We start from the raw sequence: 27,721 nt of genomic DNA on the forward strand, positions 1-27,721 counted from the left end.
AAATAAATTACTTTTTCCTTACCAAAAATCAACATCTGTCATTGTTCACAGGTTTATGTGTGTGTGTTTTTTTTTTTTTTTTTTTAGGTAAAATGTATTGGCTAAATGATATTTAACTTATTTGAGAAATTACACAAAAGCTCTCGACAAAGGCGTGATCTGCGAGCAGCTGACCGACGACGACTCTGAATTGTGAGCACAAACGACGTAAAAACGCAGACGAAAGCGGAAAGAAGAGCTAAAAACATTGCTCTAAGTTGGTGCAGTCAGTGGAATGGGCTCTTTAACTTTCCGCGCTAATGTGACCACGCATGTTACGTGACAATACCAACACGGCGCATGTAGTACGTCCGGACTCCATTCATACTACCCGTATTCATACTATATAGAGCGTACTTTTTTAACGGTCGCGAAGTACGTTCTAATTTAAATGTAGTCGGCAAATCGCCTTTGGCCGCGACTCTGGAGGACTTGGAGTTAAGTTTTTCTTTGAGAAAAGAGCAAAGAACGGCACTTAAGTCATTCTTAAAAAAAGGAAGATGTGTTCGTAGTTTTGCCGGCCAGATATGGCAAAAGTTGAATCTATCAACTAGCTCCGTTGTTGGGAAAACGCTCTGGTTGGTTGAAGCGCTGTCCTGTTGCGTGCAGAGGGAATTTGAAAGACAGCCGTTTATCCCGCCCTCGGATTGAGCCGCGTCTATGGTGAGTTGCCAGACCTAACATCTTGATGTAGGTCTGGCTTGCCAGGCTAGTACCTACTCCCATAGTACGCGATTTCGGACGCAGCTTTAGTCCATATATGGAACACATGAAAAAGTGCCATAATCATGTGACATTCTGGGGATTTTTCAAAAGTGGGGTTGCAGCTTAATAGTTTAATTGACTGTTTAATTTTATTACTTTAAATTGTTCTGGCTCTGTGTGATTGTGATTGAGGGAAAAAAATGCTTAAAAGTAATATAATAAATAAATGAGCAATACTCACGTCAGTGTGTTGAGTTGACAGTGTTTATCCTGCAGTAGAGCAGCGATCTGATTCACTCGTGAGTCTCCTAGTTCATGTCCACTCAGATTCAGCTCTCTCTGGAATAACGGGTTTATACCCACAACTCTATTCACATACTGACAGGCTTTCTCTGCAGCAGGACTCACAAACCTGCAGAAGAGGCAATTCAGGTATCAACTAAATGTCCACTGCATTACAAAAAATGATTGGTACGATAAAAAACGTAATTATTGTTTTAAAGACAAGCTTAAGTTAGTTATTTAGATATCAAATTTTTCTTTAAACATTTAAATACACAAATAAATATATATTTAAAAGAAACTAGAGCAACACTCAGTCCTAAAGCAAACATAGGCATAAGAACAGAAAGGTCTCACAGAGCAGAAGGGCAAAAGCTCACTAGATCATGATTTTCAGTATGAATACAGAGTGTGAAATTAAGATCTTTCTGTCTTTAAAGCAGGAGGAGTGAGAAACATCAGCACAGAGAAAACTGGCTTGTGAAACTGCATGTTTGAGAACATCTGGAGACTCATAGACCTGGTGCAGAGAGATGCAGTGAATCTGGGCTTGATGGAAAACTATTATTGTTAATTATCAAGGTATACTCCTGAATGTCAGCACACATATACTGACCCATAATGTCTATTTGACCTGTAGCTCGTATCACAACTAAACTGTGTTGACGGTTATCATCATCATGACAGAACCTGCAGCATCTGATCTGATCTTGATCATTTTGATGCAACAAATTGTACAGCTTATTATATAACTAAAATAATATATTAGTTATGAATATTTAGCCTGCATATAGCTAATTTAGTTAATTATTTGATCCCGTCTCACCTCAGTGTCTTCAGTTGACAGTCTGGATCCTGCAGTAAATCACTGAGCTCCTTCACTCCTGATTGTCCAGGATCATTTCCTGTGAGATCCAGCTCTATCAGGTGTGAAGGGTTTGATCTCAGAGCTGAAGCCAGAGCTTTATAACCTTCTTCTGTCACACTGCAGTTAGAGAGTCTAGAACAGAGAGGAAAACATTCAGCTGATTAATCAGTTAAACCTGAACAATATAAATCCTTAAACTGAATTTAATTTTATTCTTCATACAAATGTATTGAAAGTCAGTTGCAAAAACTGACAATTGAATATGGAGGCGAACAAAAGGCTCAGTGAACTTTAATATGTTAGACATCAACATCCCTTTCAAGATTGCAATTAACTAAAACTGTACAACTCTGAAAGTCTATGATCTGAAAATGGTCGGAAAATTAGAAAATTAAAGTTTGGGAATGGCCCAATAAAGTCCAGACTTCAATTCCATTAAAATGCTGTGGAAGGACTTGAAGCACAGCTCATGTTGGAAAGCCTACAAATGTCACTGAGCTGAAGCAGCTTTGCAAGGATGAGTGAGACCAGGGGCGCAACTACCCAGTGTCAGAGGGGTATGAAGCAACAAATTTGGCGAACAATTTAACAATTCTTTGAGTGGTGGAGTTGAAACGGGTTACATGCTTATTTCACAGATAAGAATAAAATGTTAATTTGATTCAATGGTTATTTAAAGTTTTACTTGGCTTTTTCAGCCTCACTTCAGAGAACTTTAGAGCGCTAATGTCTGTTAACATGAACATTTTAAAGCCTCCAAGCACAGACATCACACTTTAAATTAGGGCTGCACGATATTGGGAAAAAATTACATTGCGATATTTCGCGAGTCAATATCATCAACTTCATCTTTGCAGCCGACACAGAAAACACTTGTTTATTAATAAACAATTAAAATGTCTCATTGCAATATTTTACATACTTATAATAATTACTTTTACTTTGTGACAGCTTTTAGGTGCCATTTACATGAACACTGCATCAGCACCGAAAACATGGAGAGAGAGAGAGAGAGAGAATAAGATTTTATTTTACTTATTTTGAGGAATTATAGCCTAATGAACAAACAAACATCTGTTAAGATGTGAATGTTGGCTGTGAGCGGTGAGCAGCGGCACAGCGAATCAATCACTGTGCAGGCACGCGGAACGTGCACGTCACCCCAGCAACAAGACATACAACAAACTCATGTTTACTGTGTGCTACCCTGGTGCTACCGTTCTCTTAATACACCATGGGTGCTACTACCCTTCACATCGCATGTTCCGGCGATGTGACTATCGCTCATGCGCACATCGCAATGTTGATGTTAAAACAGAATATCGTTCAGCCCTACTTTAAATCCTACCTGTTGCCTTTCACCATCCACTTATTTAGCTGCTTTTGGTATCCCTTGACATGCCATCTCACTTTCCCTCTTTCTTTTTCTATCTTTAGCCCCGACAGTTTTTTTGCTTTATCCATCTTTTTCAACGACAATTCACTACTCGTACCTGCTCGCTCAGTGCTCACGGCGCCCCTCGCAATATTACGCTTGCGATATCTTTAATGTCAAAGCTCTAACAGAATCATCTGAATTCTGACTCAACACTACATATGCAAACAACGATTAAATCACTAAATTATAAATTACTATAAACAAAAACAGCACAATTTAAGTCTTAACTTATAAGAAGTAGAATATACATATATGGAAAATACATGATCCATTAATTATTATAATCCCCTGCAATTATTTGCATTACAGTGCAGCACCAAATGAATGCAGCACAAAATGAACGCTTAATGTCACTTCAGTATTACTCACTGAAAAAAACACAACAACAGTAAAATGGCACAATGACAACCATTTTTTTATTGTTTGTTATATTGAACAATAAAACTTTTATCAACAAAACAAATAGGATAGATGGCATAGTATACCCCCATTGTAACACTGATAAATGAAGGTCTTAGTGTTTTCCCCTAAATTTAAAACAAATGCTTAGTTTGTGGTTCATTAGTATTAATGAAAATACATCAATAATAAAATAGTACAATGATAAATTCACTTATATTAAACATTGGACTTTTATTAACAAAATTGATAAGAAGGATGATATGCTATACCCACGTTGTAACAAATAAATAAAAGATCTTTGGACTGCTTAGTTTATGGCTCATTATTATTTTGAATGAAAAACACAACTACAATAGAACAAAGGCAAACTTACTTATATTAAACAAAGAAATGCAACTTTTATTTATAACTTTTAAACTCCGGCATCGTCCTGTCAGTCATTGCACCTTACTTTAGTAATGTGACTCCTGTGGCTCAACTTACCTCAGTATCTCCAATTTACACAGTCCAGTGCAGAGCAGCTTCACTCCTGAATCCTGCAGATTATTATTGTTCATGTTCAGCTCTTTCAGATTGGTATCTGATCCAAGAACTGCAGCCAGAGCTGAACAGCTTTTTTCTGTTAAGTTACAATCATTTAACCTACAATAAATCACAACACAGAATTAGATGGCACACATACAATACATTTTCTATAAACAAATATTAAATACATTTTCCATTATTTATTTTTTACATAAACAGCATACAATGCATTCAAACAGCATTCATCTACAAAAAATACTATTTCCAGTACATTAGCATTTTTTATTCAGTGACAAATTTCCTAGATAAAATTAAGCATGTTTGAAAAAAATATTTGCGTTAAGATTTATAGCTATAGGATTTCTTCTCTATTTCTGTCACCTGATGGAGTTTGGGTTCTTGCCATTGTTGCCTCTGGCTTGCTTAGTTGGGGACACTTAAAATTTAACAATATTATTGACTTGACTTGATTGCACTGACACTATTAAATGAGACAGTTCACAGTTTTATGGCAAGTTAAAGGCCTTTCACTATAATTCTAAAAATGCCTTCATTCACATGTACATGTCTTTTTGTTATAAAATCTTTAATGATTTAAGTAAAGCTAAGATTACTTAAACCTAAGATAGGGGTGTGCGATATGACGATTTTTGATCGTGGACGATTAAAATGTCTCCACGATCTGCTTTTGAAGAAATATCGTAGAATCGTGCATTATATCTGTTCTGGCGCCTCTGTCCCAACATACTGAACAACGCGACATATATTCACATAAAATGTTAAAGCAGCGGAACGGGACACTGCAGTTCACAAAAGTTCACAATTTGCATGTGTTTTAATGCCTTGTCGGTTAAACATTTAATTTGCATGCTGATGCGCTGTTCTAACGTGTGCGTTTCTCAGCGCGTACATGTGAAGCTCACATGCACTAAAAGCCTGTCTACCAGCGCCTGGATACTGGACTAAGTTATCTTTCGAGTCTTATTGTGCTTACACACAAGGTTTACATAAAGTCGGTTATGTCTAAAGTGAAAGCAAACTTGAGAAAATTGAGAGAAAATCTGCTTGTCAAATGCGTGTATATTAGACGCGCAACTCTTAAAGAGACAGTAGTAATAGTAAACACGCTGCCACTTGTCCTTAAAGGGATAGTTCACCCAAAAATAAAAATGATTCTCTAATGTTTTTCCAAACCTGTATTAATTTCCTTCTAATATTTTCTAATATTTTTCTAATATTAATATTTTGAAGAATGTGGCTATCCAAACAGTAGCTGGTCCCCATTGACTTCCATAGGAGAAAAATATACTATGGAAGTCACTGGGGTACATCAACTGTTTGGTTACCCACATTCTTCCAAATAACTTTTATTTTCAACAGAAGCAAGAAAGATATTCGAGTTTAAAACAACTTGAGAGAGTAAATTATGATAATTTGAATTTTTAGGAGAACTATCCCTTTAATGTTAATAAAACAACACAATGCAAAGAGAAAATCACTCACTGCCCTTGACTGATAACTTTAATAGTAGCTTTAATAAGTATCAATGTATAATTTATACAGTGAAGTCTGTTTTGTTTTATTTTCATATTTGTTCATTTAATTACTTTCTTCAATGCTACTGTTAAATACTAGGGGTGCACCGAAATTTCGGCCGCCGAAAAAAAAAAAAAACAGCCGAAAACGTTTAACCGAAAATGAATGTCACCCGCCCCTCCCATCCGTGCGCAAGCGCTTAGGTTTCACTCACGGTCGAGCTGTTATCACGCGTCTGCCTATCAAAGATTAAGCATGTCAAAGGACTGTCACTTATTGCATAATCGATCGGACCAACCAACACAAGTTTCGAAAACGAAAATAGGGTTTAACGGCCTTCTCTCGGAGCGCGTCCAGCTCGTCACTACAGTATACGCTCGCAGCGAACGCGCGTCACACAGCAACTGCAGGTTCTGACACACACATAGCCTATTTTTGCATAATATAGTGCATAATATGTAGCCTTCAGTAATGCTTTTCATTGATGTTATGGCAGTCCACATTGCTGACTTGTGCGCCCTCTTTACGGTCGTCCTAATGCCTGTTTAGTTGTCCGTGGATTTGCCTATATTTGGCGTTGAAAACGGATCAACGCCAAATATAGGCAATTTACTAACGATTCAATGAACACTTAGCCTATGTCTCAAAAATCGAACAGGATTTATTTTTCACAAAAGTGACAGCCCTATACGAGAGGACACCAAAGTTGCAATATGTAACATTTGTTCTGCAAAAATCTCCAAAATTGTGGATTTTTTTTTGCACAACTTTTAAAAAACTATTTTATTTGATGGAACATAAAACTTGAAGAATAATATTATTTGGTATTATTATTTATATTTATTGTTAAAAATATTTTATGTTTTGTTATGTAACTGTTAATAAAATTTGATTATTATATTGTGATTTTTCATTTCAGATCCATTAAATTCAAGCAGTATATACATTTTTAAAAGAAGCCATTTTCGGCTTCAGTTTCGGTTTTCGGCCAAGAGCATCCTAAATTTTCGGTTTCGGCCCAGAATTTTCATTTCGGTGCATCAGTATTAAATACACCTACTGTAGCTGAAAATATAAAGCATTGTTTAGCCTATTTAATTTGTATATTAAGTTGTGTATGTCTAATGTGTATCTTTGATCTTAATATTTAATAACAAAGAAAATAATGACAAATATTTTTATCTTCTCCCCTGTCTGCCATTTTTTTTTTTTTTTTTTTTTTTGTTACCTAAGGCTTTGTTTTTAAAATAGTGACATTAGATTGGCTGTAATGCTAAGTCACAAAATAGTAAAACCAACATAAAAAGAATTGTGATAAAATCGTGAATCGTGATTTTCCTGAAAAAAATCGTGATATGATATTTTTGCCATATCGCCCACCCCTAGGACCTAAGAACCTAAGAAATTGTATTTGTATTATTTCAAGATTAAGTTTAACCAACGACTGATGCCGATATCTTAGAGAGCAGGGTGATCAATGGGTGATATATCATTAATTTAAAGATAGTAAAAAAGCATCCATAACAATTACTGAAATTACATTTATAGTTTATTTTACTTAATATTTACTAAATAAAAAAAAAAAACATTGAAAAAAAAAAAACATTTTGAACTTTTTTTGTAGAAAAAACAACTTTAAATGTGTACATCACATATTATACAACAGGCTTTTGATAAATGTTTATTTGTAAATCTCTCAATCTACATATTACATTACATTATTATTACATTAAACTACAGAATTACTGATAAAAATAAGCATTTAAAATGTCTAATTACTGGGAGATCCAGAGGGACTGTCACGGTGTGGTGCAGGCAGAAGAAGACGAAGGAGAATCAAAAGTTCCAATGCAAACATTTACTCACAATATAAATAATACAGGTACATAGAAGACGGGCAGAAGGTTCACACACACTAAATACGACGGAGATCGGACAAGGACTGACTGAACAGAATGGAACTTAAATACAAACACACATTACACTGATTAACAGAACACAGGTGAGATAGATGACGATTAGTGGTCGACCGATATTGTTTTTTTTGATGGCCGATGCCGATGCCGATATCTTAGAGAGCAGGATGGCCGATGTAAAGCCGATATTATTATTATATACTTTATATTTATTTTAATCAATATTTTATAAATTTTAAATAAATTAGAAAACAAATCTTTAAAATAAACATGCTTAGATGGCAACTTCTTGAATCTGCAATCCTATTACAGTATTTTTCACAAATAAAGTAATTGTTTAAAAATATATGAATATGTTAATAAAAAGGAAGCAAACACTGTAACAGGGCACTCAGTAATCTGGTAATATCGTGCGCACTGGTAATCATATTTTTGCAAATAAAGACAAGGTAACGCTAATATTACATACAGCACACAGTGAAAACAATATGAATATGACACAGTGGCCAACTGGATATAGCACAGCATATTTTAATATGAAGGATTTAAAGTTTTTCGACCGCGTCTCCTGTGAAGCTGATCTTCTGTTCGCATTCACTCACTTCGCACGGACCGACCGTCACTCGCAGTCACACGTTTATCAGGCTACAAATGCACACCTTACAAGATATCACAGCTGGATTCCATTAAATCTGCAAGGTTTGTGATATTAAATGTTTATTAGATATTCAGAGATTTGTTTAAATGAGAAAGATGCGCATTTGCTGAATGTTGACAGTAAATGAGAAAGTATTTTAGCCTGATTGTTTGCCTTTTCTGTTACAAATAATATAAAAGCAACACTTTACTTTTTCGCATACCATTTACTTTCTTTGTTTACCAGTTCTGTCTAACAAAGTATTAGATATGACTGACAGAGATTGTAAACTAATGAAGACGGAGAATGTGAGTGAGCGCTGTGTGATCAGGCGCTGGTGTTCTCAGCACCGCCCGTCAAAATAAAAGTCTGGAGCGCCGTCAAAATAAAAGTCCTGCTTCCAACACATCGGCCAATCAGAAAAACGTCTTGGCGATATATTGGTCGACCACTAATGACGATGATGACTAAACAGGTGACACAACTGAACTCAGGGTTCCCACACCTTGGTTGACTTCAAATTCAAGGACCTTTCAAGGACTTTCCAGGTCCAATACCCTCAAATTCAAGGACTTAATGCGGGGACACATTTGTTGTGTCCAACAACAAACGATGAGGTACCATCGTAGTTTCATGCGCACGTGAACTTCATGGCAAGTACCTCATGCGGGAAACACTTAACATAACTCAGGGTTTTTCCTGGCTCAAAATGAGGCGGAGGTGGTAAAATCCTATTAATGTATTTTAATAATAAGATAATAAAAATGTTATTTTTTTGTAGATCATCACATAGCCTATTGTGTTTCCCACATTGTTTTTGTGGGTAGAGCTTGGTACCCCTAGTGGGGTACGGGGGCATGCCCCCCCGTAAGAAAATTTTGTACATTTTAAAGATAAATTCATTAATCTGGTGCACTTTGAGTCACCCGAATCCACTGTTAAAAATAGATAATCCACCCGCAAACCGCCCATATTCTCTGATTTAGATATCTGCATCTGATCATCACATTACAATTATTCAGATTCTCACTGTTAAGCATGATAGTATGGTAACATATCACACTGAAGTAGGCTGATTTAAAATGAACATTTATTTAAAATAAAAGTTCTTCTTTTGGCAAATTTACATAATTCCTTAATAGGCTAAACAGAGGCTTTACTCCCTTCAAACTTAAATTGTTTAATTTCATTGTTGTTTCAATCTTTCATTACATTACTGTTTGAATACACTACTTTTTTGTACCTTTTATAAAGGGCATTTTTCCCCTAATTTTATTAAATGTATGCTCCATCTTTCATTTCAAATTCTTAAATTTGATCAATATATTAAATTAAAATAATAAGACATTAGGCTGTTACCAATTCAATTAAATAATTTACATTGAAAAATAATAACTGTATTAAATTAGATTCTTTTAAATATTTTTGAATATACAAATAAGGAATGTTGAAAAGAATGATACTTTATGAAACTAAACCGCCAGTAGGAGGCGGCAGGCGACCGTCTTAATGAGCGAGTCATTGAGTCATTCATTCAAACGATTCGTTCAAAAGGCTGATTTATTCAGAATGAGGCAGTTTATGAATGGGTAATTGAATCTTTGACTCAACCGATTCTTTCAAAACGCTGAATCATTCAGTAATGCAACAACTGTTGCATGCCATGCGCGATGGTTCTGCGGTGATCTTTGTTTGGAACTATTTTCGCTGCTGAAACAGAACAAAAACAGTCATTGCGTCTAAAATGTAAGTGACTTAATTTTAACTATTTGTTTATTGAACTGTTATGAAATCAGTCTCGGTTTCAAACAGCTCTCTGGTCGCGTGTAGCCTAGGCTATATATTGTTTCTTAACTATAATATGTTATAGCCTAAATAACTGCGCGAGCCTCAACAGCGCTACATTGTTACCGTCAGTACATTAGGTAGGACTATATTATTATCAACCATAGGCTATCAATCACCACTTACTTTAAATGAAATAAAACAGAATCATCCTCATGTTTTCGGTGATTCCCTAGTTATTTTTTATTGTCGAGAGACGGAGGCGGCCGCCTCATAATTCTCTATGCAGGAAAAACCCTGGTAACGTAACGCGTAAATGCGCTTAACTAGTGTAAATCAAGCAAGCTAGTATGCAAAGGCCATGAAGTGTTGGCGAAATAACACATTAGGGGACTGGAGTGAATATGGAATTATTTCCAGAAAACTTCTTGCACAAAATAAATTCAAGCACTTTCAAGCACCTGTCTCTATGTATGTTTATTTTCAAAAACTTTCCAGGGCCTTGAAAACATTTTTTCAGATTCACAAACTTTCAAGGATTTCAAGGACCCGTGGGAACCCTGGAACTGATAATGACGGTAACCATAAAAAGGCAAATAGGAACCAAGCAAAACTCGAACTGAAAGTCCAAACAAACGCTGACATGTGACAGGGACAACTAATATATGATGTGGTAATATATATGTACTTTATTTAAGCCTGTTTTATAAAAATCTCAATGTTTTATATTATAACCTTTCAGAATTTCATCTTACTTGTTGGCAATATAAATAACATCTGTACCAAATTACATTATTTCCCCCACATTATTTCCCCAATTATTTTTCCACAATTATGAGTATGAGCTAATATATAATTCTATACAAGTCATTAAAGTCTGGTGTATCATATGATACAAGACAAACATGCAAACATTTTTACATGGTCTTTTATATTTTTTCTAAAGGTTTGATAAACTGTCTCCACACAAAAAAAAAAATTCAGACTATTATTTCATATGTCAGGCTTTACAGGGATAAGTTCATGTTCATGATGAGGAATCACTATAGAGTAATGTAGATAAGACATTTTTCAGATGAGAGCAAAACATGACAAAATATATTAAAATACTTACAGAGCTCTTCTGGAGGTTTTGATGACTGCCGATAATCTGATGAGACACTCGTCTGATTTCTTGAATTTCTGAAGCTCAAACTCCTCCAGCTCCTCCTCTGATGTCAACAACACAAAGGCTAAAGCAGACCACTGGGCAGGTGAAAGGTCACCAGATGAGAGACTTCCTTTGCTAAGGTGGGTCTGAATCTCTTTCACCAGAGTTTGGTCGTTCAGTTCATTCAGACAGTAGAACAGATTGATGGATCTCTCTGCAGGAAGATCATCTTCTAATTTCTGCTTGATGTACTGAACTATTTCCTTGTTGCTCCGGTCATTGCTGTCTTGCTGTGTTAACAGACCTCGTAAGAGTCGTCGATTGGACTGGAGTGACAGACCGAGGAGGAAGCGAAGGAAAAGGTCCAGGTGTCCATTGTCACTCTCGAGCGCCTTGTCCACTGCAGTCTTGAGAAAATCAATCATGGTTTCATTTCTGTTTTCCTGTTCTGTAGACTCATGATCAAACACACTTGTCTTGTTGATGTCCAGAAACAGATGTGCATAAAGGGCTGCAATAAACTCTTGAATGCTCAAGTGAACAAAGCAGTACATGGTACCAAGAACAAACCCTGTTTCCTCCTTAAAGATCTGGGTACACATGCCTGAGTACACTGATGCCTTATAGACGTCAATACCACAGGCTTCCAGGTCTGTGTCATAGAAGATCAGGTTGTTTCTTTCCAGCTGATGAAATGCCAGTTTCCCCAGTGAGAGGATGGCGTCTTTATCCCAGGAAACATCTGGTGTGTATTCTCCATCATACTTTCGGCGGCTCTGCTGGATTTGAAAGCGGAGAAAGTGTGTGTACATTTCTGTTACAGTCTTGGGAGTGTCTTCAGTGTTTGATTCCTGCTGTGTTTTAGAGATCGCATCAGCCTGAGTGTTTTTCACATCATTATTTCTTTTCTCCTCCAGAATGTTCTGGAGAACCGTGGCTGATATCCAGCAGAAGACTGGGATGTGGCACATGATAAAGAGACTCTTTGATTTTTTAACATGATCTATGATTGTGTTGGCCTGATTCTGATCAGTGAATCTTTTTTTGAAGTACTCTTGCTTCTGTGCGTCACTGAATCCTCGTATCTCTGTCAGCCGGTCGATACAGTCAGGAGGAATCTTACTGGCAGCTGCTGGTCTGGTGGTGATCCAGATGAGAGCAGAAGGAAGCAGATTTCCCTTCATGAGGTTCGTTAGGAGAACATCCAGAGAGGCTGGTGACGATACATCACTCCACGTCTCATTACGATCAAACTTCAGAGGAAGGCGACATTCGTCCAGTCCATCAAGGATGAACAGCATTTTGAATTGATTCCTTCTTGTAAGGTTCAGTCCTTTAGTCTCTGGGAAAAATTGAGTTATAAGGTCCATCAAACTCAGTTTTTCTTTCTCCTTTAAGTTCATCTCTCTGAATGGAAGAGGAAATATGAAGCTGATATCTTGATTTTCTTTTCCTTCAGCCCAGTCCAGAACAAACTTTTGCACAGAGACTGATTTCCCGATGCCAGCGACTCCTTTTGTCAGTACAGTTCGGATCTCCTCGTCTTGTTCAGGAGCTTCAAACAAATTTGTGCATTTAACCTGTTTCTCTTGTGCTTCATGACGCCTGAGAGCAACTTCAATCTGTCTCACCTCATGTTCAGTATTGACCTGTTCACTGCCACCCTGAGTGATATAGAGATCTGTGTAGATGTTATTCAGAAGTGTGGAGTCACCTGGCTTCGCAATTCCTTCAAACACACATTGATACTTCTTCTTTAGGCCACATTTCAGCTGATGAATGAGGAACAGCTCACCTAAACACAGGAACAGAAAATAGACAGTTTTAGTCTTCATTTTCTCTCCTACATTTATAAGAGACAATCAGACGGATGATCATGAGTCTCTAACCTTCTAGAGCATCAGCAGCTTCATCTCGCTTCATCTCTCTCAGGTAATGTAGTGTGAGATCAAGAGCTGATTCTTTGATACTGGATCTGTTCTCAATAAAGTCCTTCACAAAGTGTTGTGTGTTCTCCTTTTGTAATATTTTCTTAAACTTCTTCAGCTCATTCTTCAGAAACGTGATTATTTTGATCTCAAGATCCTACAAACAAAAGTAAGAAAAAAGACACAATTTAAACCAAATTGTACATCTACATTTGGTCAACACAATTTATTCAATAACTATAATATCTATAAAAAAAATCCAGTTAAAAGACTAACATGTTAACCAGCTGATATTTTTAACAAATAGAAAAATAAAAAATATATAAGTGCTTCAGAAGAAAAAATGGATCTGGAGGAATTAAATAAAATGTCTTTGTTCAATAACATATTTGTTTGTTAGAATATTAAACATTTATAAAAATGTGTTTTCCTACTTGGAAGATTCCTAGAAGATTGTCTTTGAAATTCTCGTGGTTCCTGTGAGTCTGAACGTCTGAGTCTAATGTCTCATATTGAAGCCTGTAATCAAATAAATAAAATAAATACTGACTTTCCAGGCAAAATTTCACAGAGAGAGAAAAAGCATTAGCTGTGAATACTTATCAGATCAAATATTTATCAGATCAAATATTTATCAGAGTATTCAATAAGAAATATCATGATAAATGATTCAATGATAAATAATGATAAATATTGGATCTAGAAATGTTTCATGATTGGTATTCGCTGATACAACTTTTAAACGTAGACAACGTGTGACAAAAAATTAGAAACTTATGAAATACCTTTTATTAGATGATGGTGTTTTCTCACTGAAGTTTGGTGGTTCTCCATCTTTAGACCGATCACTCTTCAGAGACACAGAGCTGGACACATGTGAGCCTGATCTTACACTGATGACACAAAGAACAGAGAGAAAACACTTTACTACAGGAGATACTTTAGTCTCATTTGAAAAGGTTTAATGTTGCAAATAGTAATTAAATGCAGTATAGCTGTGCATTTGTCCATTTATGACTACAGTCGGATGGATAAACATATATACATGTTTAGTTTCATGATCTATTTTCCATAGTGTATTTGTGTCTCCTTGTGGCTGCCTGTGTAATTGTGTTACTGGAATGAGTTTCATAAGGTTCCCAGGAACTGAGTTTTATTGAGACTTATTGTTTCATTCAGTCAAGTTCATTCACATACACCACTGTAGACAAATAATACAACAATATAATGCAATGTAAACACACAAAATACCTTTTATTAGATGATGGTGTTTTCTCACTGAAGTCTGGTACATCACCTTTAGACTGATCACTCTTCAGAGACACAGAGCTGGACACATGTGAGCCTGATCTTACACTGATGACACAAAGAACAGAGAGAAAACACTTTAGTAAAGGAGGATCAACTGTGTGTGAATCACATCTGTGTCTTAATCTAATCCTCCACAGAAATACACACTCACACAATTTACTGTTTTATAGTTAACTACTATTTTATTTTACTGGCTCACATTAGTTTAACAATTTCTTTAATATATAGAGAGATTTAATATGTTAAAAAATACTTCACTCTAATTTATGAGAACATTTCAAGTTTTTGTTTATTGACAGAAATAGAGAGCAGAAATGTCTGTGTGACACAGTTGTGTTAGCATACTTGAATTAAATTAAGTGTATAGTTGTTTCCTAATGTCTGTCAATAATTGTATGATCTAAAAACTGAAGTCATTTATTTGGATTAATTCAGCGTCTAGAAGGTTATTAACAAATTATTAACTGTGATATTTTCTATAGAGCAAACAGGGCTTTATAGACAATGTCAGAAGTTTAAGAAGTTAAAAATAGAAATTGTGCAAAGCATGTGCAAATATGCTTAAAGTTGTGTTATTGACAGGGAAACACAAAGTCCAGTGGAGTTTAAACTGATGAAAACAGACGCAGTCTTACCTGTGTTTCTCTGAGAGCCTCATCTGAGAGAGAGAGTCCTTTCCTCTTTCCTCTGACATACTGCAGCTAAACTGACACTGAAAACTGATCAGCACTGGTTTCTGGAAACACTCAATCCTTCAGCATCACCTGGAGATGACACCATTTTACACAGATGAACAACATCTTATTTAAGACAATAATGAAGAATGCGGAGTTATCATCAACAACAGCAACAGCAAATACAATCTATAAAATAAAGTGAGTTACAGACAAATATATTGCCATGTAAAATAACCGAATGGTCTTAATCATTTCTGATTGTTTAATGAGTTTAACTGACTCTAAATATTAATTCATTGGGGAACAGAAATTATGTTTAAAACTTTGAGTGGGAAAATTGAAGCTGATTTGTTATATTCTCTATTACAGTTTAATATCATTTTACAATCATATTTACCCAATCTTTATTAATTGTTGAATCGTTTGTCATTTAATCATTACTTCAAGTTCACAATGATGATTGATTTCATTACTTTCAAATGATCCTAAAATAACTGATTGAGTAAAAGTAAGCAGAATTATAATAGACATACTGTATAACTACTAACCATAATTGCTATGAACTGAAATATTCAGTTTAATAACAGCAGATTGTTGGTCATTGACGTCAGGCTTCATCTGTCTGTCTACTGTAAATGTCTGCTTCAAAAATACTTTCGACTTCACATCACAAAAACAACAGCCTAAAACTGAAGAGGAAATGGGGGAAAACTTTCAGAAACATATTCGTTTTCAATAAACCTTTCTCAATAAAACTTCATGTTTTAACTTCAAAATATTGTAATTTCTGGCAGATTCTTCGTCTGTTCGGAGTAGCAGAAGAACAGCCTTCTGTAACTTCACATTTAAATCACGCTTTATATACAAAGTTCCTAATAATTACAAATGACTTTAATGGAGAATGTATTAATAATAATAATTATATGAATGTATAAGTATTTTAAACTCAGTAACGCTTGTTGTCAGTCCGCGCGCGTCGTTCTCAGAATCTCTTGCTGGTCTCGATGGATTGTGGATTAAACACATAAATGGCCGCGAGTGTTATTAGATTTGGAGGCATTGTGCTAAATCTGGAGAAATGTTTTCTGGATCATAGATCAGATCAAATCCAGTGAGTAACAGGTTTGGGTATCAGGGCTCTCATTTATAAAACTGTGCGTAGGATCCTTACTAAAAGTGTACGTGCGCCCGAAAGCCAAAAATGGCGTACGCCCAAAAAATATCCAGAATGTTTATATCAGAAGTAAAACATATTTTAAATAATTATTTCATTTATTTAAACTGTTATTGTGAACATGCACTGTATTTATGATTATGACTCATAATGAAGATGTACGGTTGTCCTTCATCTGCCGTTAGATATAGGCTAATGCGTCAGTTTCACTAAACGGCCCAGCGCGCTCGCTGCCGCGGACATGTAGGAATGGATGGATGTTTGCTCACATGTGACAGGCTTGGTGAGTGAAATTATAGCTTTATTATCTTTCTGTATGTATAATTTACTTAAAATGCTCTGTCTAAAAGCGACCAAAACAACATTTAACTCCAGCTCACCATCGGTTCGCCAAACTGCTCCGTCTCCAAAACGTTCGTACACATAGGTCACAGTTTGCGTGCAGATGCGCACATTTTCCCGTCAAGTTTGTTTTTATAAATCACATCTTATGCGTCGGAAGTGTCGTCCGCCTCTCTCAGAGCCTGTTCTGTGCGACGGTGATAAACGAGGCCCAGATGTTGTTATTGTAGTTTTCTTCTTCTTCTTCTTTCTTGCTTTTTACGGCGGATCGTAGACAAATATGTGCATTACCGCCACCTATCTTGGAAATGGACCATTGACACTTCCTATACTATAACCTCTCAACCAACATAAATTCCCCTTATTTACCCGCACAGTAGTCTCAGCCTCAGACGTCACGCCCACGGAACGTTGGCTAAACGTCTGATGCATATGGTACACTTAACTGGAAACACTTCAGGAATGTCGAAGTCGTCATCTGATTGGTTGAATTTTATCGGATTTCCGGGGGGCGCGAGTGTCGCGTTTATTTTCGGTCCGCCGGGAAACAAAGCGCAGACGTGTGATTGCGGAAGAAAAACTGTGGTGTTTACATGAGTGACAATGAGCATTTATCAAGATCAGCTAAACGTAGGATTCTCAAAAGTATGCGAAGTTCACGGCATAGACTCTTTAAGAGATGTCCAGGAGTTTTGTTTGAGGCACTTAGTGGAGACAAAAAGAGATATTTTAGCCTGTTTGCCGACGGGATTTGGGAAGAGTATTATTTTCCAAGCCTGGCCGACCCTTTGTCAGCATTTAGAAGGATTCCCAGCAGATCCCATTTTACTAGTTGTGTGTCCCCTCCTATCTATTATGGAAGATCAAGTGAAGTACCTAACTGAGAAGGGGATATCAGCCGCGTTTGCGGGCAAACATGAAACAAGAGACACTGACATCGCAGCTGGCCGATTCAGTATTGTGTTCGGTTCTCCAGAATTGCTTGTGGGTGTTAAAAAGTGGAGAGATATGCTTCAAACAGATGTTTACCGCGAGCGTCTCATCGGTATGGCTGTTGATGAAGTGCACACCATTGTTCTATGGTAAGTAATGGTATTCTTCATTTAAATCCTATTTGGTTGTAGTGGAAATGTGTGCATACTTAAACAAAACCCCTCTTGATTACTGTCGTCATTACATTTGTAGCTACTAGTAAACTTTGTTTTTTATTTATTGTGGGTATCCATTCAACTACAGCTGTATTACATAGAATGTCCTTTTTATTAATTATATTATATTATGAAATGTCAGTGGTTATGTCATTATTCTATAAAAATGACAGATTTACATGACAGATAAATTATAAAAGGAAAACTGCATTGAATAAATACATGTTGATAATGAAATACATTATACTCACAACAACAAATATAATAACAAATGTTCTGTGTGTCTGTGTTGCAGGGGGGAACGCCATGGCAGTGATGCTCCATTCAGAAAGTGGTGTGGTTTGGTTGGTGAGCTCAGATCACTCCTGCCTATCTCCTTACCAGTGCTGGCCCTAACTGCTACAGCATCTTTGACAACACGCAAGAAAATAATGAAGCACTTAGGACTACAGAAGTGCTTAGAAGTTGTCAGAAGCCCTGATCGGAGCAACATCAGACTTGCAGTTAAAAAAGTGTCTTCTGATGTAACTAATACATTTTCTTGGCTTATCAACGAACTTATGGTAAAGGGCCCACAGACTGCACGTACTGTCATTTACTGCAAATCTATATCTGACTGTTCAATGCTGTTCCATGATGTGTTCCTTGCCTCCCTTGGACAAAGATCAGTTCACCCACCTGGCACTAGCAATGTGTCATCTAACAGAGTTGTTGACATGTTTCATTCAATGACATCAGACAGTGTCAAAAACAACATAATTCAGACTCTCAGAGACCCTCAATCTGTCCTCAGAGTGGTGATTGCAACGTCAGCTTTGGGCATGGGAGTTGATTTGAGAAATGTACAACACGTAGTTCAGTATGGGCCACCAAAAGACATCGAATCATACATGCAAGCATTTGGGAGAGCAGGGAGAGATGGCTCTATGTCCCATTCCCTCATTCTTTACCACGGAAAGCAGCTTATAGGCATTTCAGAGAAAATGCGTGAGTATGTCAGTAATGTCGCTTCTTGCAGAAGAACACAGCTAATGAACTTGTTTGATGGGGAGGTTGTACAGCCACTTGCAGTAAAGCATGCTTGTTGTGACAATTGTGCGAAAATGTGTCAGTGCAAGGAAACCTGTGATGGTAATGCCAGTGACCTGGAACTTCATGCTGCAAAGCCAATTGCACACAAAGTGAGAACTGTCAGCAATCATCAAAGGGAATCTCTCCGTCAGATGTTGATGGACAGGCTTGAGGGAGACGTGGATCATGGACTATGTGGAAAGATTTCAGTTTACCACACATTGCAGGAACACTACTCAACAAAAGACCCAATGATTAATGAGACACTACAGTCATGTGAGACACTGTTTTGCATTGATGACATAATTTGCCAAGTTCATGTGTACGATTTCAATCATGCCAAGATCATTCTTGAAACTGTGATGGAGATTTTTGGAGACTGTGAATCAGACATGGACAGTAACAGTTTTGATGACAGTGTCAATGTCTTTGAATTTGATGCGATGTCATTACATGACTGAATTAAGTCTCAGTTATATGGCACATGTAAGAGACATTTGATTTCTTTAATGTTTATGTAAATGTGAACTGCTTTATTTCATAACTGAATGTGTTGTGCTACTTGCAATTGTCAACATGCTTTTTTTTGGTCAAAGTACAAACAATAAATATTCTTTGAATTACTGCATGTGTTGTTGAGAAAATGTCTTCAAGCATGAAACTGCACTACATTAATAGTTCAATATAAAAGTAAAGCTTAAAACATCAGTGTATATAAACATCTTTAATAAAATTCTGGACACGTTATATATTTGTGTATAAGTATTTATTACTTGTAAACATATCAATCAGAATTGCAATTGACATGTATTTGTATCATAAGTTAAGATTCAGCAACTTAAAAAAACAAACAAAAACTATTTACAGTTTTTACAATACAGTTGCTTTTTGTTTACAGTTCTTTTTTTTTATATTTACTGTACATGTACAGCATGCTGCTCTTTACTCTTAAAGTAGCCAGAAGCTAAACTGCCCACTCAAAGAAATTAAAATGCAAAAACACAAAATGTGACCACATCCAAAGTCTAGGTAACCTTTAATTGCTCTTAACATGATGTCTACATGTTCTAGGTCAGGATGTTTTTTTTGACCAATTGAAAGCGATGACATTTTCTCATGTGTTCCCATATCCAGCCAGTTAAATGTTTGGACGTGAGATTGTGAAGTGGATTGCCATTAAATGATGGGAATGCAGCATAACATCTACCAGGTGTGATTTTGTAGATTTCTTGTTGTTTTAGTACAGCGACCATTGCATCGATGTCTTCTTCCTTGGATGCCATTGTGTGTTTCCCAGACTCTGGACTTAGTTGAACATCAGCATCAAAGTTATCCATTAACTGTCTCTGCCTTTGAAGTGTTCTACTGATTTGCTGCGCAGTTTGAAAATTCACATTCGCACCCAAATGTGAGATGGCATCCTTTGTGTAACGAACATAATGCTCGCAATTCAGATCCAATGCCACATTTTTGCCAGCACCCCCAGTAACATTTACAGTTCTGTTCCACATCATTCTGTGGGCCACTCGTGGACTCTGCATTGCTTGAATGTCAAATTGTAATTTCAGTGCCTCCAAGCTGTACTTGTGTCTCTGGGCGTCTTTAAAATGAAGCATTTTAAATTTCCAAAGGCGGCAGGTCCTTTTTCCATCACCCTCTCTCACAGAGTCTAGGAAGTCACGCTCCAAAAGCCCCATCTTTAGAAAGGCACTGTGATAATTGAAAACACAATCTTCTTCTTGGTGCTGTTCTACAGCACTGGCACCATTTTTGTCTTTGTGATCACACACAGAAATGCCATGATCCTTCTTGAAATGTTCTGTTAGATCATGTTGTCTTTTAAAAGGTGGATGGCTGCACCGTGGCATCTGACACACAATTGGTTGAGGTACAACTGTACTCTGTGGAGGACTCTGGAGATTTCCTTTCAACATGTTATGAAATTCTGGAGATTCATTGAGAATGTATGTGTCAACAATGTTTAGGATTTGTTCATCGAACCAATCTTGCTTCTCCTCATTTGACAGAAAAGAGGTCGGCATGGATACTGGCATGTCATCCTGTGTGTGTAAAGAGAAATGATGGAGAACAACGGCAATGATCGATGCATCCAGCACATCTTGAATGAAAGTGTTGCATGGCCTATAGTTGTCCCCCAAGGCTGATTTAGTCACATTGGTCCTGTGGACAACATTTCTCAGGTGGAAAAAAGAACCAAAATCACACTGTGAACTGGGACTGTAGAATCTTTTAAAAATCACATCATTGAAGTTCATGGAACAATGAAAATCCGCAATAACTGGAACAAGTCCTTCCAATCTTTCAAATGATGAGTCTTCATTTGCTTTAGCTCTGATGGCTGCATCAGCATTCTGCTTGGTCAGTTGATCACCAGCCAAAATCACATGTACTACAGGCTTTGAGATGTTGTTTCCATTTTCTAGATCAGAAGTGTAAGGAACATATCGCTGATTGATGTACTGCACTGCTTTCACCATATCTGCAGAAACCTTCTCATCCACCTCAAGAAGTCCCAGGGGAGTGATTTCAGTTTTTTGGGCCATAACGTCACTGTACATATGAGGAATGTGCCACTGTAAAACGTTTGAAAACTGCTTGAATGCGGTGAAACGCTGAACCACTACACGACCCACCAGTTCTTTAAATTCAGAGCGAAGCATCTGTCTGTCCTCCAAGTTTGGTAAAAGTTCCGACAGTGGCACATCCATTATAGACACAAATCTCTCTCTGGGTAAGAACTCAGCAGTCACTCGTTCATGGTTCCCCACCATTAGCAACCAATGGTAGTCCAGACGTTGGTGGCTGATGGTCATTGTATGTGGTGTCACTGTGAGATCCAAATTATCAATTGTGATCTGCACTGGTGCTCTTGGTGTGTGTTCCTGTGAGAGAAAGTGAAAACAAATTAAAGTTAGAATGCAAAAATGTTCCTTTAATTGTTACATTAATTTGGATATACATTTTTAAAATATAATTTCATGGTCTACTAAACAGCATTAAATTAAGATTACAACATAAACTTAACTTTAAATTAACACAGGTGAGACAAAACACTATGTCAACCTTCATTATAGGGTTTCAATTACATAATGCCATTTTAAAAAAAAGATATGACTTCAGTGTTTTGGGCCAGTGATGTGACTGTTTATCCCAGACTAGATGCATTTATTGTCTATTCATTGTGTACAGACATTCGGTGCAAAATACAATCTCTCACCTGACACTCCAGCAGAACAGCAGTTGGTGACGACCCATTTGTGTGGCCTGATTCAGTTCTTCTAGAAGCAGTTGTGTCATGATCTGTGTGGTCCTATGAAGTGCAAACCAGAGATAAGTTAACATAACCACAGTTAATGGCTATTGTAGATTTCTATAAATGACATGTCATGACATTTAATAAGGTGAAAAAAATAGCTCTTTGATATAACAATTAAATAACATAAATAAATATTTTTTATGTCTTACTGACTTAATTGTTATTTTTTCCTATGGTGGAGAAGGGATTACTAATCAATATATAAAATATTACAACAAATATTACAAACCTCTTCACTTTCACTGCTGGTGACAACTTCTTCCACTTCATTCTCTTCACGGTGGTATGTATGATCAGACAGGAACCAAGAGCTACAACCTGGATCATCTTTCCATGACAAGTCTTCAAGGCTTGGGCTGTCACACACTATTTTTTTCCATTCTAAAATTCCGGCATCCCATGTCTCTGCAATCTCCTTGATCTTCTTTAGAGTTGCTGAGTGATTCACACAAACTCCAATCCTATTGAATCTATCAATGCATCTTTTCTTTGCACCACCATGTTTCAATACCATGGAATTTCGGAACATAGGAGATGCCATGAATCTTGACCTTGCTTTAAGAAGTATCAGGCCAGCCATGGTCACCTCTGGCTTCTTTCTGGTCCACGGTCTTCTTTTATGAACACTTGCAGCTTTTGTGTTACGCTTTGTCACACTGTTTGCTGCACTTGCACATTTTAGGAACTGGAGAAATGTAGGTGCTGCAGTCCTCCATTCATCCAACACTTTCTCACACCTAAACTCAGCAAGATGTGCACTGTGTTGTATTACAGAATGGAACTTGTTGCTTGTTAAATGTCGGCATTCTTTCTCAACTTGCTTGAGGACTACATCAATGACCAACTTGGACTGGCCAGGAATTTTTATTAAATTCTTGGCCAAAGCATTGTAGCGTCCCCTTGTAATATTATTAACAAGTGTCCTCATAGGTCTCTTTACATCCCTCTTCGGCATTTTCTGTGACGACTTAAACATAAGGACAGTTTGACTACCAACAGTATCCTGTACAGATGTTGACGCATTGTTTACCTCTGGTGACGGTAACGTTAGATCGAACAATTCACGTCTCGCAGGGCTGCATTCAGAAATTGCAAGTCTCTTCTGCAGTTGTGTTGGCGTTGATGGTGCGCATCGTTTCTGTCTTGTCTTACTGCACATGTCATTTATATGCAATTTTAGTCGTACAACTTCTTTGGAAACACTATTGTACCTCATTAGTACACTTCGGCAAGATGTGCAGATCGCCAAACTTGTGTCATGAAGAACGCCAACAAACTCCTCCAGCACAATAGTAAATTCAGCTTTGTCTTTAGAGTCGTGTCCACGAAATAATCTGTGTTTGTTAGTTTTAGATGCTTTGAAGGTCTCTGAACAAAGTCTGCATGCGTTTCCTACTGATTTACTCGGTGTTTTGATCAGATGTGGTAATGCAGACGCCATTATTGTTATCCGTGCACGAACAGATCAATGACTTACTGCATGTTTTCTTCTCCTTCTTTGATTTTCTATGCTGACTGACTTGTTGCACGCCGGTCTGTTGTTGTGGGGACATTTCCACGCCCCGAAACGTGACGCTGAACGAAACGAACTGTAATTGGTTGTTTGACATGTCGGTCAAACGGCCTTATGGGCGGGCCTTGGCCAAAGAAAGCTGCTATGAATTCCAGACCTTCAGCCGTCAGTCTGAAGGTCTGGCTACGCGAGACTACCCGCACAGAGGCTTCATAGAGTTTCATCCGGCGCTGCGTGTTCAGCTCCTCCGTCCACTCTCAGCCCCCATGACAAATTAAAAAAACAAACAAAACACCCTCATTTAAATACGCTTATTTAACCCAGTATTTCCCAAATATTCTACCATTAAATTTATTATACTCCTATCTGACTTTAATACATTTTGAATTGTAAACTTAACTCCTATATTATTTAATTCCTCCTTCAACTCCTTCCTTTCAACATTATATCTCCTACAGTGCATTACTACATGCTCAACTGTTTCACTAACTTCACATGCCTCACATTAACCTGTTGGACTCTTACCTATTAAATGCAATGTACTATTCAATCTTGTATGCCCCAATCTTAATCTTGTAATCATATTCTCCTCATACCTACTCCTACCTGATATTCTTCCTTTATTGACTGTATTCGATGCATATGTCTACCTTTTATTTCATTATCCCAATATTGCTGCCATATTTTCAGAATATTCTTTTTAATAATTGACTTAATTTCTGACCTACTAAATAAAATCTACCATTTCTCGTTCTATTGCCTTTTTTGCTAATGCATCAGCCTCCTCATTACCTCTCAACCCAATATGAGCTGGAACCCACACAAACTGTACCTCTAAACTAGCTTGTGTGATTGAATATAATTCTTGAATTATCTCTATTACCATATCCTGTCTTGTTTCTGACTTCATCTCCTTCAAACTTATTAGAGCTGAACTACAATCTGAACATATTACTGCCTTGGATATTTTAACTTCCCTAATCCACCTTATTGCCATAATTATTGCAAACATCTCTCCAGTATACACCGATAAACAATCTGATATCCTTTTATTCTTATACACTTTAACCTTTGGAATAATGAATGCAGAACCCACATGATCAGTTTTTGAATCTTTTGATGCATCTGTAAAAATGTGCATATATTCCCCATATCTTGACCCAATATACTCCCTTACATTATATACTTCTGTTTCATATGAACCTTCCTTTTGTCTTTTTTCTATCCAAACCATGCTTCCTGGCTTGACTGTCTCATTAATCAGCCCATCCCTAACCATTACCCATGTCGTGTCCTTTACTCCCAAGAATCTCTCTGCTGCCTTGACTATAACTTGAATCTTAGCTGTCTTCTTTTCAGTTTGTGCAGTACAATTAATTACTTCAGCTATGAACAACAAGAAATTTACTTTAATTACAATCATTGTCTCTTCTGTAATCCTACCTTCCATCTCTGATGTTTCCTCACTTCTCCTCTCTTTTTGCACATCCCTCTCTCTTTCTTTCTCTTTATTCCTTGTATCAACCACTTTAACAGCTTCTGCATATGTTATATTCCCAGGGTATATGCAGGAATCATAGAGATGAATTTACTACCTTTTACTACCTTTTTTTACCACCTCCACAATATTTTTTACTACTAACACGACATCAAGCAGCAGCCCTTTTTTGGGGGGTGTGGGGGGGTGGGAGGGGTATGCAAAGCACCACACCCATCATACATATTAGGTACACTAATGTTTAATTGTGATCATTAAGTATTGTCATTGTCAATTATGGTTTTTTTTTGTAGTGTCGAGTTGAGTTTCAGTTGTCCTTATCTTAACCCTAGCCCTCGAGTTATCCTAACCATAGCCCTTAGCCCTAATAAGGTGAATAATAACCTTGGCACTTTGTCATTGCTATCAACTCCGACTCACTCAGGAAAACACTTCAGGAAAACACTCGCCGTGCACTCGTCGTGTGAGGTTGCTAAACTGTATCATATGTTAAAAATATTAAAACACATTTTGAATTTTGGCACTGGCAGTATGTTGTTAACTGAGTTTAAACTGAGTTTACATTTGTTTGGACTTCTCCTCGAGAGGCTGCGCGAGCCTCAACAGCGCAACCTTGTTACCGTCAGTAATATCCACTATCGATCGCAACTTAGAATAAATATAATACAATCATAATCATTCTCTCATTTTAGTGATTCCCTAGTTATTTTTTGTTTTGTTACTGACGTTTAATCAGGCTACTTGTCCGGTCGGGCAAGTAAAATTCTCTTTTACTTGTCCCTTCAAAAAATCCACTTGTCCCGGACAAGCGTTAATGTCGAGCCCGTCAGGTCCTGTTGTTAGCACCGTATATATTTTTAAATTATGCTAGATTAAGTTAAAATATGGAGACACAAATATTAAGCAAAAAAATGGAAACTCATATACTGAGGTGGTGATGAAAAATTTACTACCAAGTCAAATTGCGTTTGTTACCTTTTACTACCTTTCAAGGGCCTTAATTTTGGTAGATACTTTTTACTACCGCGCGGACACCCTGATTCCTCTTAGCTCTCTCATTCTGTACTTCAATTACTCTCTTCCTCACCTCACATCCTCCATACGCAACACTATGATCCCCTCCACAGTTACAGCATTTTGGTCCTGCTCCTTCACATTTGCCATAATCATGCTCCCCCTCACATCTTGCACATCGTTTCTTAGCCTTACACACCATAGCCACATGCCTGTATTTTTGACAATTATAACATCTTAAAGGAGGAGGCACAAAAGGCCTTACTAAGTAACTGATAAATCCAAGCTTGACCTTATCCGGCAAAATTACTCCATCAAACCTAAGCTCAACCGAGAGACTCTCCATTCTATTCCCTTCTCTGTTCATAAACAGTCGCCTAGCACCAACTATTTTCCTAATGAGCTGATGATCTGGTTCAGGTGTGTTAAATAAGGGAGACATACAAAATGTGCAGAGCAGTGGGTCACGAGGACTGGAATTGAGAACCACTGGCTTATAGGAATAAGGAATATATATATATATATATTATATATATATATATATATATATATATATATATATATATATATATATATATATCCTTATATATAAGGAATAATATTCCTCTCTTCTCCTGTCTTTCCTAATTCCATTTGATCATCTTCCACATCCGTATCATCAACACTAACTAGTGTCTCTGGTCCATTTCCATTATAATTTTTCTTATATTTTGACATAATCGATTTCACTGCGTTTGCCGCCATCCATCAAACAAAAATCACCCCACGCTGTTTCCGGTCCGACCAACTGTAGTTTTCCTCTTCTCCGTGTGTTTTACAGGAGGGTTTGGAACAGCTGAACAGTTGCACACCGACACCTACTGCACTGGAGCGGGATATTATATCACATATATCTCTAAATCCTGTTTAAAACCTCTTAAATAGAAACAAATGATTCATAATTCAAAAATAGAGCTGGATATGGCCAAAAAACATCATAATTTGTTTGTTCACAATTAAACTCCACAGAGTAAGCTACCTTTTAATTTAGGGCCCACATTAATTTTTTTATTTTTCTTCCTAAAGTGTGTTTTATTATATTTTTCTGGATTCTATGTTTTATGATTGAATACAAATGTAGCATCAAATATGATGTGTTTTGAAATGAGTAAAAACTTTAATTTTAAATGTAATCAGACAGTTTCAGTGTGTGTTTAACAGTAGTTTTTCTCAGATTAAACGGGGGAAAGCTTGTGAAGTGACTCTGAAGAGCAGCTCTGGAGATGAAGATCATGTGGAGTGTCCTCATACAGTGAGACTGTGTGTGTGTGTGTGTGTGTGTGCAGATGCTGAAAACACCGAGAGCCTCATACCTGTTTGAGTTTGTGTAGGAGACTGTTGTCATGTTGATTTATACTGTGTGATAGGCTGTTAGATTAATCCATT

General features: G+C 37.0%; 4 protein-coding genes and 2 long non-coding RNA genes across 6 annotated transcripts in view; 3 read left to right on the forward strand and 3 right to left on the reverse strand.

Moving 5' to 3' along the window:
* Window positions 1–27,721, reverse strand: part of LOC311090940 (uncharacterized protein) — an 846,260-nt gene that overhangs the window by 400,728 nt on the left and 417,811 nt on the right. The window lies entirely within an intron of this gene.
* LOC311091447 overlaps window positions 1–27,721 on the forward strand; it is a 101,958-nt gene that overhangs the window by 74,041 nt on the left and 196 nt on the right. The gene's annotated exons all lie outside the window — the stretch shown is intronic.
* Window positions 86–17,115, reverse strand: LOC311091035 (protein NLRC3-like). The gene is made up of 10 exons (XM_084126766.1): window positions 16,754–17,115; window positions 15,158–15,286; window positions 14,463–14,567; window positions 13,997–14,104; window positions 13,646–13,730; window positions 13,173–13,368; window positions 11,248–13,078; window positions 4,218–4,376; window positions 1,853–2,026; window positions 86–1,156 (listed from the first exon to the last, which is right to left on the reverse strand). Exons 2-10 carry the CDS (start codon window positions 15,214–15,216, stop codon window positions 982–984), a joined length of 2,892 nt encoding a protein of 963 aa, XP_083982892.1. The 5' UTR covers window positions 15,217–15,286; window positions 16,754–17,115; the 3' UTR covers window positions 86–981.
* LOC311091453 lies at window positions 15,296–27,666 on the forward strand. Its single transcript, XR_014608097.1, has 3 exons — window positions 15,296–16,310; window positions 16,559–16,656; window positions 27,622–27,666. It is a non-coding gene; the product is annotated as an uncharacterized lncRNA (long non-coding RNA).
* Window positions 17,120–19,557, forward strand: LOC311091072 (bifunctional 3'-5' exonuclease/ATP-dependent helicase WRN-like). The gene is made up of 2 exons (XM_084126812.1): window positions 17,120–17,797; window positions 18,159–19,557. The coding sequence occupies exons 1-2, from the start codon at window positions 17,319–17,321 to the stop codon at window positions 19,393–19,395; spliced, it is 1,716 nt and encodes a 571-aa protein (XP_083982938.1). The 5' UTR covers window positions 17,120–17,318; the 3' UTR covers window positions 19,396–19,557.
* On the reverse strand, window positions 19,689–23,977 carry LOC311091031 (uncharacterized protein). The gene is made up of 3 exons (XM_084126751.1): window positions 22,501–23,977; window positions 22,173–22,265; window positions 19,689–21,837 (listed from the first exon to the last, which is right to left on the reverse strand). The coding sequence occupies exons 1-3, from the start codon at window positions 23,710–23,712 to the stop codon at window positions 20,002–20,004; spliced, it is 3,141 nt and encodes a 1,046-aa protein (XP_083982877.1). The 5' UTR covers window positions 23,713–23,977; the 3' UTR covers window positions 19,689–20,001.

Source organism: Abramis brama (assembly GCF_963993115.1).
Source record: "Abramis brama genome assembly, chromosome: 1".
Taxonomy (NCBI): Eukaryota; Metazoa; Chordata; class Actinopteri; order Cypriniformes; family Leuciscidae; genus Abramis; species Abramis brama.

Coding starts and splice junctions, on each gene's coding strand:
- LOC311091035 (XM_084126766.1), bottom strand. CDS start 15,216: ATGTCAGAGGAAAGAGGAAAGGACTCTCTCTCTCAGATGAGGCTCTCA. Junction 13,369..13,645: donor ATCTTCTAGGAATCTTCCAA/GTAGGAAAACAC, acceptor TTTTGTTTGTAG/GATCTTGAGATCAAAATAAT. Junction 13,079..13,172: donor AGCTGCTGATGCTCTAGAAG/GTTAGAGACTCA, acceptor TCCTGTGTTTAG/GTGAGCTGTTCCTCATTCAT.
- LOC311091072 (XM_084126812.1), top strand. CDS start 17,319: ATGAGCATTTATCAAGATCAGCTAAACGTAGGATTCTCAAAAGTATGC. Junction 17,798..18,158: donor GTGCACACCATTGTTCTATG/GTAAGTAATGGT, acceptor TCTGTGTTGCAG/GGGGGAACGCCATGGCAGTG.
- LOC311091031 (XM_084126751.1), bottom strand. CDS start 23,712: ATGGCGTCTGCATTACCACATCTGATCAAAACACCGAGTAAATCAGTA. Junction 22,266..22,500: donor CCAGCAGTGAAAGTGAAGAG/GTTTGTAATATT, acceptor TGCACTTCATAG/GACCACACAGATCATGACAC. Junction 21,838..22,172: donor CTGTTCTGCTGGAGTGTCAG/GTGAGAGATTGT, acceptor TTTCTCTCACAG/GAACACACACCAAGAGCACC.